The sequence below is a fragment of the Zeugodacus cucurbitae genome, chromosome 3, assembly GCF_028554725.1.
Source record: "Zeugodacus cucurbitae isolate PBARC_wt_2022May chromosome 3, idZeuCucr1.2, whole genome shotgun sequence".
Lineage (NCBI taxonomy): Eukaryota > Metazoa > Arthropoda > Insecta > Diptera > Tephritidae > Zeugodacus > Zeugodacus cucurbitae.
In genome coordinates this window covers 2,787,842-2,800,401 of record NC_071668.1, presented here as the reverse complement: position 1 = coordinate 2,800,401, position 12,560 = coordinate 2,787,842, and the positions used below count along the sequence as shown (strand labels likewise).

Sequence of the window (12,560 nt, the reverse complement as noted above, 5' to 3'; positions counted from 1 at the left end):
GTTCTTACTTCTTAATGATTTCTATACACTAAAGTTTTAAAGCATCATGACACGTACTTTTTAAATGTATATATAGTACATAAACACTTCACTCCAACATTCCACTTACCATGCATTAAGACACATGTAATCTTTATGTATTTGATATTTTTAAGCATCCCAGATATTTTAATATATGGCATCCCAGAAGCTTTTCTAAAAACAGTAAAAATACATACAAATTACTTCGACAGGTGAAATGCTTCGAAAGTCGAAAAATCATAAAACCATTTTTAGACCCGTAATAAATTCACAGCAAGTGTTTAATCTCCAACCCTTATACATAAATATATATTTACCGAGTAAGGTACGTGAGCGCACAACCCTTTGCTGAATTCTAACATTGCTACAATTCTATTTAACTGCCCAGCGCAAACTATCTTGTCAAAAAATAAAAAGAAATAAGCTTAGACTTTTCACTGTTATCCACTTATTATCCCATTAAGCGTCATGGTTACAATATGTCCTGCAGTTATTGCTTTTGTCCGCACTTTTGCACTGGTACTGCCGCTCAGCACCTCGTCAAGTCAGTTTACGGTTTTATTTCAGCCAACCGTGGCCAGAAGTGGAGCCGTCGCAAGTTTATTACGCCATCAAAATCAAGCACACACACACAACTCAACTGGCCACATACTGTGTTACTGTGCCTTTCGTCACATGTGTAGATTTTCATGTTGAAATGAAATTTTCTTTGTTGACGCGCACACATTTTATTTTTATTGTGGCTATTTTATGCGGACGGTCGCACGTCCGTCCGCCCGCCGCCATGCAAGCGTGTTGAAATTTGAATGTGTGTGTGTCATGTAGTATGCGAGTATATGTCCTTCATTGGCGACGTGTCATGTTTAGCAAAGTGGAACGCCACGAGCACTCACTTCACCTGCTGCGCTGCGTTTATGCCGTTGCCAGTTGAGGGTACTGAAATTTATTGGTGGCCCACAAAGTGGTGAGTTTAAATGTTTTTAATATTTTAGCACTTCGGAGTCATAAATTTTGAAGTTTCCGCACTCACATTTCGGAAGTACATACTTACATATATATTTTCGTTGGGGCTATTAACTTTAACCTTTCACATGGTCTAATGAACGACATGGCAGTTGACTGTTTCGGGAAAATGCAACAAATTTTTGGAAAATGAAGTGCGCGCTAACGTTTGGGCTAACAAACAATTTTAGATGAGACAAATTTTAAAATCATAACAGTAATTCTTACAAACACTTATAACATGGTTAGGTTAGGTTTTAATGTTTTTTTTTATTAATCGCTAATTCTTCCTTCAAACTAGTCGACTGTCATCAGATTATTTTCCTTTTTTGAGTGAAACTAATTTGTTTATAAAAACTCCACCACCCCACATTCAGTACCCTTCATTGTTAGTTAGTTAGTGCCTACGGTATGCATATTTAAGTCAACCCAAACTCCATTAATATTCAATATTCACCAATATGTAGATATAAATAAACTAACGGCAGCAGGCGTTTTGTATGTTTACAGTAAAATGTAGCTTGAGGCTGCACATTTTATTTCAGTATGCACTTTTCACAATACATTTTCAATAAGGTAATTATTTACATTACATTCAACAAATGAAGGTTAGCTTTAGCAGCGAGAACAATACATTTAGATTTTGACAAAACAAGAATTTCAATTATACAAATAATACTACTGGTATGCATTTTTAAATAAGTATATATATGCAATGTGTAAGTTGACAAATAAGCCGCACTTTTGACTTGTGTGTGTACTTTGTAGTTGGAATGCGCACTTTGCGAATGGCAAACAATCACTCAACAGCTTGTATATATGTATATAGTGTATGTGTGTGTGTGTGTGTGTAAACAATAAATGCGCACGGCTTACAATTCCAAAAGATACAAATGTTAACAATAATATTGGAAGTACATTTTGGGACGTTTCACGTTTGTTGCCTGCAATTAACATTTTATTTTTCTCACTTATTTTCAATAGAAACACCAAAAGGCCGGAATGTTTTCGTTTGTTTAAACATTTTCACAGAAAAACAATGTAATTAATTATAGTAAATAATGATTTAAATACGTTTGTTGGAAACATTTATAAGTGGAATGCATAATTTTGTCTTTTATAAAGGAATATTTTGTTTTGGTCCCTTTGGGTTGCGTTTCGTTAACTGATTTGGGATGACGCGTTTACACGATTTTCGTTTAATTAATCTACATAACAATATTATAGGCTCCTTGTCGTTTAGTACAATTTAAAATTAAAGCAAACTTGTTTAGAAATGGCTTATAAAGTTTAATCTTCCAAGTTTCTGAAAGCCTGTTGTAGATCTTCGTGCAGTTGCTCGAAATCACCCTTGATCTTGGCTTCACCATCCTTCACGGGGTCCTATGTTGAAAACGAAAACCAAATTAGTAATCAAATAACTACAGCAACATGTTCTTAACTCACCTTGAATTTCATGGACGACAGCTGGTACATGATATTGCCCATAGCTTCGCGGATAACGTTCCATGTGATCTTGTTCTCGGATTGCGCCGTCGACTCTACAGAGTGGCGGGCCAAATCATAGAAGGCAATGATGTTCTTCAACATACCCACAGTCTTGTAGAAGGGGCAGAAGCGATCGTACGATGAGTAGGAGTTCTGTTGCAAGAAATCATCTTTCAACAATTTCGCCACCTCAAGTGTGATCTTGTCTGTTTCGGCCAACGAAGCTTTACCGACCAACTGTACAATTTCAGACAGATCCTCTTCTTCTTGTAGGATTTCCTTGACCTTGGTACGCAGTGGCACGAATTCAGCGAAGTTCTTTTCATAGAAATCATCCAAAGCGCGCATGTATTTCGAGTAGGAAATCAACCAATTGATCGAAGGGAAATGCTTACGTTGTGCCAATTTCTTATCCAAACCCCAGAACACTTGTACGATACCCAAAGTGGCGGATGTGACGGGATCGGAGAAATCACCACCAGGTGGTGATACAGCACCGACAATGGAGACGGAACCCTCACGTTCAGGATTACCCATACATTTGACGCGACCGGCACGCTCGTAGAAGGAGGCGAGACGAGCACCCAAGTAGGCTGGGTAGCCAGAATCGGCAGGCATTTCAGCCAAACGACCTGAAATTTCACGAAGAGCTTCGGCCCAACGGGAGGTGGAATCAGCCATCATAGATACGTTGTAACCCATATCACGGAAGTATTCGGAGAGTGTGATACCAGTGTAAATAGAAGCTTCACGAGCAGCGACAGGCATGTTAGAAGTGTTGGCTACCAAAGCGGTACGTTTCATGATAGACTCGGTGACACCATCAATTTCAACAGACAATTCGGGGAAATCACGCAATACTTCAGACATCTCGTTACCACGTTCACCACAACCGACGTAGATAATGACATCAGAGTTGGAGTACTTGGACAAGGCCTGTGAAGCAAAAAATATTATGTTAGCACAATATGAAGATTTTCAAAAAACAAAATGAATATTTTGTTTGTGGTTTTCTATACGTACTTGTGAAATGACAGTTTTGCCGCAACCGAAAGCTCCGGGAATGGCGGTGGTACCACCTTGCACACAGGGGAATAGAGAATCCAATACACGTTGACCAGTCAACAATGGGTGGTTGGCGGGCAATTTCTCAGTTACTGGACGTGGTTGACGTACAGGCCACACTTGCAACATAGTGTGTTTGGTGATCTCACCATCGAACTCGGTTTCCAAAACGACATCTTCAACGTTGTAATTACCATTTGGAGCAATGTAACGAACTGTACCCTTGGTGCGTGGATTCACAATCATCTTGTGTTTCACCAATGTGTTTTCGTGCACCAGACCGTAAAGATCACCTCCGGTAATGTGTGAACCAACTTTTACGTTGAGTGGGTTGAATTCCCAAGCTTGGGTACGCGACAAACTGGGTACGTTCACACCCTTGGGAATATAGATGGATTCCGTTAACTCGTTAATGTCCTTCAATGGACGCTGGATACCGTCAAAAATGCTACCCATAATACCGGGACCCAATTCGACGGACAGAGGTTTGCCTGTACGCAAGACGGGATCACCAACAGTTACACCGGAGGTTTCCTCGTATACCTGAATGGTGGCCATGTCACCTTCCAGACGAATGATCTCACCCACCAACTCGTAGTAACCTACACGCACCAACTCGTACATAGCAGAGCCAGACATACGCTCGGCTGTGACGACTGTGAGATTTAAGGAAAATATTTGTTAATTCCAAAGGCACATAAATTGATCAAGAGGCTGTAGTTACCAGGACCAGATACGGCGAAAACGCGACCGTATTTGCTCTCGTTTTCCTCATCATCGAAGCGCTTCAAGTTCGACATTTTGGCTTTTTAGATGTTCAACTGAAAATTAAAAAAAGTTAAAAATTAATAAAATCAAAATTAGTAGCGAAGAAATAGTTTTTTAACAAGGTTTAACAATGCAAATAAAGTGTTTAGTCAGCTGACGAATCATATTCGAATTAGACATTAGCAACTTTCTCTTATCAGTTCTGATTAGAATTCACATGGTCTGCCAAGCAAGTAGCGTATCGTGATTTTATCCAACATTTCCAATACATTTCGGACAAACCTTAACTGGAATATAATTTGTAAATGATTTCTACACCACTTAAAAGACAGGCTTCTTTTCGCAACAATGACATAAAATATTCGCACTTCATTAACCAGTTGAAAGCTCTGTGTTCACGTGACCTGCCGATCAGCAGCGATGTATTTAAGCAAGCTTAGCGATCGTGTTCGATTGAAAATTTATTTATTAAATTTCTTTTATAAGAAAATATTAAAGAATTATGTTTAAACTAATTAAAATTTTAATTCTAATACCTTACTGTGCACGAAATACTCTTGCAGCAAAATATAAATTAAAAGTGAAAAGAAAGGAGATACTAAACTCACTTTCGAAGTTCGAAACTTTGACAGTTGCATTTGACGTTGATCACAAGACTATTGTCATCTGCATGTGTCAGCTGACGACTGATTAACTACGATCGGTTGAAAAAAAAAACTACGCAGGCAACCATTTTGAATTCTTTACATTAAAATCTATAATTTCGCACTTGCAGTTTCAATATATTTGATATAATTACTAATCGGAAAACTATTTAAGTTACAAAGTCGTAACTTGCATATTTGAAATGTTTTGCTACTACTAGATGCCGATCACAAGACACTCGAGGTCAGCTGACAACCTCAATTAATTTGGTCTTATGTTTTTACGATCTTTTAAAGAAATCAACAATTTCTGTATTTGTTTGTTTCAACAAACCCAATGCACTTTTAGTTCACTATTTATATATGGACATATACTATATATTTCGTAGAGTTCAATTAAATAAGTGGCAATTTTAGTATTTAACATTTAGCGCTACAAACCACCCTCCGCCCAGTTATTTATTATCTAATCAGAAAACTCTATTGACTACTCTACCATTTATCGCAATAATTACCGTTCTGGTTAGAGTGTTCCACAGAAATGTGCGCTAATTGGATTTTGTTCAAATAAAATTTATCACTGCACGGTGGTGCGGTTAACTCACTTTGTTTTTTGTTTTTACAGAAATAAATACACGAACGTTGCGCTTCTCCAGCAGAACAAGACCAACTGTGAAAATCAACGACGTCGCCAGCAAATCTGTTTCGAACTTCGAATTTCGATGTCGAATTGATCGTCACTGCTGAGCGAGCGAAAAGCTCTTGCTGAGCGAACTTCGACACTGTGTGCGCTCTTTCGAACGCTTTTAATTAATCAATGTTGCCAGCTGTGTGTGGTTTTTTGTGAACTTTACACAGCGTTGCTTTTCGTTTATTTATTGTGGGAGAACTTTGATATAACTTTATGCAGGAATTTGATTTATTATGAGCGAAAATGTCTGTACTTTCGTACATTTCTTTTTAATTAGAGTAAAAATAGAAGTAGTTTCTCAATTGACAATTCTAATAGCGGAATAAAATCAGTTACATTTTGATTTCATATCAACAGTCTTACAATTTGATTGAATTAGAATTTTTTTTAAATATTATAAATTATTGCATATATTTTTATTGATATACAGTAGAACTTATCTAACTCGAATCACCATAACCCACAAAATACTGCGAGTTAGAGAGACTTCCGAGTTACAGAATGTAATTTCTATAATTTTTGACAATTCAATAGATCGATTTGTGGAGAACTTCAGAGTTAGAGCAGCTCGAGTTATGGAAGTTCAACTGTATAACGTATTAATTCTTAAATATTTTTCATTGACTTCAATTAATGCAGCTTGAGGGATTTTACGATTTATTTTCACTTCTCTAGCTAATGTAATTCTAATTAATTAATAAATTAGTTAACTAAAAAAAGTAATTTCTAATTTAAAAATATCATAGACACCAAAGAGAATCAGTAAAGCAGTGGAATAGTCATTATATTAGGTGTAAAAGTTAACAAATTTATTATTTTTCATTCTGAAACGCAAAATTGGTTTTCATATGTCAATGATAATATAATATAAATTTTAGTTTTTTATTTTTTTTTGTAAAACTCCCTATTATGTAATCAATGCATGTAGAAATATCCAAATCAACATTTTATCAGAAGTTTCGAAATTCATATTCATAAAAGCTCACACTACTCGCTATGCGTGTGCTTTGATATGAGAGCCAGTTAACTCGAATGATAAAGCTCTCTTTCAACTCTCTTTCGAAGTAAACAGAATGAAATAGTGTTGCCATGCTGTTCAATTAAATGATCGTATTGTATAATAGCTTTGAAATATAAATGAAGATTGATTAGGTTTTATTAAAGAGACTTTATTTAGTTCAATTATAAAAATTAATAAACTTTTATTATTATTAATATGTATTAACCCTTTTCAGTTTCGAAGAAAGATTGAAATCTCTTAATATAATGTACATAATATAAAGGCAATGTGGTTATATCAAAAAAACAGGGAATAATAAAGATGACTTACTTTGTCTGGTTGTCCGCTCGTCCGTTTTAGAGTTGCGGTCTGTCCGTGCGACCGATTACGGAGCAAAAATTGATGTCCCCTGATCTGAGACATATTCGAAGATATCAAAACGGATTTCAAACCGAACTAAACTCTCTAAAAACTGGATCAAATTGGTTTATATTTGCTTCTAGTTCTATTTAACTGTCTATCTACTGAATAACCTTTCTTATGTATGTCTGGATGAAATCGTTCCTCTAGGTCTCATACAGCGAACATCAGCGAAAGAAGACATCATCCAAAGAACTTTTATGAATAGTTACAGTCCATAGTCACATATAAATTGGGGTCTATATCGGTAACGTCTTTAATATAATATAAACGAATATATACTAAATAATATAGACACCTCGAGATGTCTTTCATTATTAAAAAATATAAAGCTAAATAATGTTCGACTGTGTCTGGCCCAGTTTATTTTATAAATTTAATATTTCATAACTCCCTCATTTAGTATCAATAAATTTTGAGTCAATTTAACAAATTCATTGAAAAGTAAAATTAAAAATTGGATTACTATTTTCTTCTGCACGGTTCATTCATCATTCACTTTTGCCGTTATTTCCTTGTGAAATTAGGAGAGAAAAAACATAAACGCGTGAAATCATTGAAGTACAGCGTTACAATTTCGGTGTCTCAAAAGCAGTGCGACCACAGCGACCGCAGTCAGTAACTTCATGGCCAATTGGGCTTTTCAATTAGCAAAAGTGACAAGTAGCTGGTGCTTGGACTTCGTAATGGCACAGCAGTGACGAGTTTCGGTCACGCATTAGAGACAAGAGTGGTCGGTTGCTGGCAAATTACTGGGCGACAGACATAAAAAGGCCCATCACCGTCCAGCAGTGCGCACATTACGATTTCAAAGCGATACCGTAGCCGTTGATGGAGACGGAGTAGCAACTTAAGGCATACTTACATTTAGGAAAAGGACCCACGCAAAGCTAAGCAACTGCAGGCAGTGGCCTGCCGTGAATGGCAAGTAGCAGCAATTATGGCCTTGCGAAGCAAAATGCATTCGCCATGGGTGTGGACTAGTGTCCGAATCGGCTGCATATTTGTGGCGTTAGGCTGTCTTTTGGTGATTGTTGAGAGCGCTTCTGCACCGACCGCATTGGGGATACAGTCGGACGATGCAGTTGCAATTATTGCTAGTTTACAGCCGAGCTATGATGATTTGCAAGTAGCTGGCTCTGAGAAGCATGAACATGAAGATGAGAAAAAGGAGGAGGAAGAAGAAGCGGAGGAGGAAGAGGAGAAGGAGGAGTCGTGGGAGGAAAAATCCGAAGAGGAGAAACACAGTGAAAGCAAGAAGAAGAAAGGCGAAAAGGGTAAGAAGGGACATAAGGAGGAGGAGCATCATGAGAAGGGTGAGAAGGGACACCACGACAAGGAAGGCAAGAAGGGCGAAAAAGAAGAAGAACATGGACATGAGAAGAAACATAAAAAGGACGAAGGTCATCACAAGAAACACAAGAAGGGCAAGAAGAGCGAGAAAGGGCACGAATTCGAAGATCATGGCTCGTATAAGAAGGGACACTCGATTAAGGGTAAACACAATGTACACAAGTTAAACGAAGATAAAAAGGAGAAGAAATACTATGACGAACATCATGATGAAGGTGAAGAGGAGAAACACGGCGGCTTCGAAGAGGTGAAGAAGCATGAGAAGGGTGCGCATCACAAAAAAGGCGGACACAAGAAGAGCGCACATGAGGATGAATATGGTAAGAAGGGTCACAGTAAGAAGGGCCATAAAAAGAAAGGGCACGAGGGGCACAAGAAGAAAAAGGAAGAGAAAAAGAAGTGGGGCGAAGAGCAGGAGGGTGGCAAGAAGAAGGGTAAAGAGGAGAAAAAGAAATGGAAGCAGTCGAAGAAGAAGGAGAGCAGCAGCAGTGACGGAGGCCACGGACACGATTAGTAAACGGCGTTAAATATTAGCTGCAGCTGTAGCAGAGGCAATGTGGCTGAAAAGCGAAGGCCTTGTGTTAGTTTCGCTATTTAATTTATAGTTTCTTGGTGTTGGGAAGTAAAGCTATCATTTTGGTTGTTTTTAGTTCAAAAATCAAATATTGTTTCTATTATAATTACTAAACCGCGACTTACATATTTACATGTATTGTAAAACAAATAAAATTTGATAAAAGAGAATACAAAAATTATTTTTGAAGGGAAGATTGCTTAATATGAATACCGGTAAATTGTATCGAAGAGATGGAGGGACTGCCTTCGAAGCCCATGAATGGAATGGAAATTTAAGGTTCTTGACCGGATATAAAAATGATTATGGGTTTGCGTTTGCTTTTACCTATAGCCTATCGAAAAATAAAGTCTCTGCTCCGGGTCTATTTGCTTTAATTCGCACTAATCGAATAGAGAGGAGTTGATTTGGATCTCTACCCAATGAGTTTTTATTTAAAAAGCTAATTAAGGGACATCCTGCCATACGCACAGAGCTTTACTCTATCACCTTTTCGCCCGATCCGACCTAAATCTGTTGCTGCTCAAACAATTATTTTGAATGACTCACAAAAATCGCCGGCTCTCGGCTATTCAAACCGTAGAGTGCACTACACAAATCACTGTTATTTGCAGAATTTACGCCTTCATGACACAAGGCAATTTGCGCCATGCCAGCCGTGCGCATACTCGTACATATGAAGACAATAGAGGCGCTTGGTGAAGGCCACCACCGCAAGGACAAGGTATGGAAGCTTCAACTTTGCGTGGAGCCCACACAACGGTCATGTGGCTCATCCAGTTTACCCTTGTGTTAATTTGTTAAAAGTTCTCTTAAGTCATGGTGCTGGGCAGGTGTTGCTATTGTTGTTGTAATTATTGTTTGCTAAGCTGTTAAAACAAATGAAGAATTTCCGGTGCTATGTGATTTAGCCGCTTCTGCTGCTGCTGCTCGTGCGGTTGCTGGTCCGGTCTGGTACGGTCAGTGCAGCATTTCGGTGCATACACAGCGGCTAAGCCATGGCAGTGACCATGGACTGCTACGGCGTTCGGTTGGACTTTGTGTAAAGGTGTAGAAATACCTAAATGAAATTTCCGTGTCCATTGTTCGCCCAACGGAAGTGCATAACTTATGCTTTATATACATGCCACAAGCACTACTGCACGTAAGCGCTCTTGTTATTGTTGTTATTATTTAAGTAGTGGTGGTCGTAGTCGTTGTGCCCATCTAACAACATAGCTTCGGCCGGCAACATCATCACACTGCCTCACTGCCTCATTCTACACACACACACACACTTATTGTTCTACGAAATCTATTGTTGCTACATGCCACAGCTTCCAAAGTTGGAACGTGCATTGTGTTGGTACACATACCTGGCGCATTTTGGGCGGCCGTTACTATAGCGTCCCAGCAGGCAAAACAAGAGCCCACTAATTTGTGCGCACCACCCTCCCTCCAACATAGTTGCCGCACAAGCTCAAGCTCGATGCATGTACATTTATATGCTTATGAGGCACAATGGCTTTTGAGGGGCGGGGAGGAGACCGAGGTTGAGGTGCGCGGCTTAGCATGCACTACAAGGGTATTTGTTTTCCTATATTCGGTATGCCAGTTAAGCCACTTCTTCTTCTTCTTCTGTACACCGCAGGAACTATGCGATGATGTATCGCCGCTGTCCATTTCGGTCCATTGGGGGCGGGTGTGTGCAACTCGGTTGCTTTAATGGTGGTCATAATTCTGTTACTGTTGCATCATAAGCTATGCTTGCAAGTGCATGAATAGTTATCTGTGCTTATGTGTACTTCATCTCTTCGGACTTTTCCACGGAAGCGGCCGGTTGTTGTGGCATGCAACTACACGCTGGCAGAGCCAACAGTTGGTCAGTTTAAAGGATTTTCACTGCTTCTACAAATGGACTTAATTCTTTTGTGTATTAGTGGCAGTTATGGTAGTTATGGTCGTTGTGTTTAGTGCAAGCTGCAAGTGCATTTACTTAGTTTCAAGGTTGGCCGAATCGTACGAGTCTGCGCCCACTGGCGTACTGGTTGATTTACGGGGGTCGCTTGGTTAACTGTTTTTTTGGGATGATCTTACAAGAACTTTTGGTAATTCTTCTTCTTCTTCACTGGCGTGGACACCGCTTGCGCGATTACAACAAGTGGTCTTTCCAAGGGAGAGGAGGTCTTTCTCTTCATCTACTTCCCCGGCGGGTATTGCGGAGCTGGAGAGTTCTCGTCCATCCGAACTACATGATCTAGACAGCGGTAAAATCTCGTGATCAAATATACTAGTCGGTACAGCCGAGTATACTCTGACAATACTTCGTAAACGCAACCTAAATCGATCTCAACACGCTTGGTACTGTGATATATCTTTGGTTGAGGGCGCATAAACTAGGGAGTCGAAGAAGAACTATTTACCAGTCAGACAAAATCGAGATAACTCACCTCTGACAGCATTTTTTGCATGGAAGAGCTCTTTAGAAGATTCCCTCCGCCATCTGGAGACTATTCTGAATTTTGTAGGACTTCAAATTGAACCAAAATTATTGCGACGATGCACCTTTTATTCACGTACTATACAAACCGACCTCTTACATACGAGTAAGTAAGTATGAACGCCCCTGCATATCTAATGATTATTGGATTGCTCGAACAAAGGCAAGAACTTTAGCCGGGCTTGTGGGCGTATTGCACATAAATAATTTTCTTTTGAATTATATTCTCATTGAAAATACAATAATGCCAGCAAAATTTCTCTCTGCAGCTTTTGGCGCTTTAAAATATTTATTAGCATTGGATATTATATGTTTTTCATGCACGTGTAAGTTTGATTTGGCATAAATTTCATAAATTCCGCACTAACGAGCGTAGTTCACTCTAGATTCTACTGTTTATTGTCTCTTGGCTGCCAAATAAAAATATGTATTTGTATGTTGTGGTAATCAATACCAGGCTTGTAATAACTAAATATTAGAGATACAATTTGTAATCTAGTTGAATTACACACTGGCGTAACGAGACAGCTTATTTATGTGTGACAATTTAAATTCTGGAATGTACACACTTCTTACTAATTAAAGCTTAAGTAATCAGGAATATTACGGCGTTAATTCAAATTTCACGCAAACTGCCGTTGAGCACCTTGGAGCGTTGCAGTAATTAGCCATCTAAGCTTTAGATCTTACATATTTACAAAGTTTCGGATTTTATGCGGATGCTAGAAGAGATTTACTTCGATTGTTGATTGCAGTTAAGATGAAGAGAGTTAAATTTATAGCTAATGGAAAACATAATGAGTCGCTGAGGATTCGAATTTGTATTGCTTAAGGGTTACTAAAGGTCTTATAAAGAGTAATAAAGAATAAGAGTTTCAAAACTGTGGTAATCCTCATTGATGTGTATTTCAGATGTAGATGGATCTCCTCTAATCATTGTTCTTTTTGCGTGATCACGATACTTGTGAGATCTTGTAGTTTGAGTGCTCTAGAAACATACAACTTCGGTTTCTCTTTATGAAAATTTATTGAAGACCCTTACCCTCTTTCATTAA

General features: G+C 38.6%; 2 protein-coding genes across 2 annotated transcripts; one reads left to right on the top strand and one right to left on the bottom strand.

The window, feature by feature from the left end:
* Window positions 1-1,517: 1,517 nt before the first annotated feature.
* On the bottom strand, window positions 1,518-5,669 carry LOC105209762 (V-type proton ATPase catalytic subunit A). The gene is made up of 5 exons (XM_011180357.3): window positions 5,504-5,669; window positions 4,301-4,397; window positions 3,535-4,232; window positions 2,470-3,447; window positions 1,518-2,406 (listed from the first exon to the last, which is right to left on the bottom strand). Exons 2-5 carry the CDS (start codon window positions 4,374-4,376, stop codon window positions 2,314-2,316), a joined length of 1,845 nt encoding a protein of 614 aa, XP_011178659.1. The 5' UTR covers window positions 4,377-4,397; window positions 5,504-5,669; the 3' UTR covers window positions 1,518-2,313.
* Window positions 5,670-7,560: 1,891 nt separating this feature from the next.
* LOC105209761 (high mobility group nucleosome-binding domain-containing protein 5) lies at window positions 7,561-9,213 on the top strand. The gene has a single exon (XM_011180356.3). It carries the CDS (start codon window positions 8,040-8,042, stop codon window positions 8,964-8,966), a length of 927 nt encoding a protein of 308 aa, XP_011178658.2. The 5' UTR covers window positions 7,561-8,039; the 3' UTR covers window positions 8,967-9,213.
* The last annotated feature ends 3,347 nt before the right edge of the window (window positions 9,214-12,560 follow it).

Bases quoted from the DNA above. Each gene is read 5' to 3' on its own strand.
- LOC105209762 (XM_011180357.3), bottom strand. From the start codon at position 4,376: ATGTCGAACTTGAAGCGCTTCGATGATGAGGAAAACGAGAGCAAATAC. The intron at 3,448-3,534 runs GTACGTATAGAA...TTTGCTTCACAG, and splicing joins GCAAAACTGTCATTTCACAA to GCCTTGTCCAAGTACTCCAA. The intron at 2,407-2,469 runs GTGAGTTAAGAA...TTTTCAACATAG, and splicing joins TGTCGTCCATGAAATTCAAG to GACCCCGTGAAGGATGGTGA.
- LOC105209761 (XM_011180356.3), top strand. From the start codon at position 8,040: ATGGCCTTGCGAAGCAAAATGCATTCGCCATGGGTGTGGACTAGTGTC.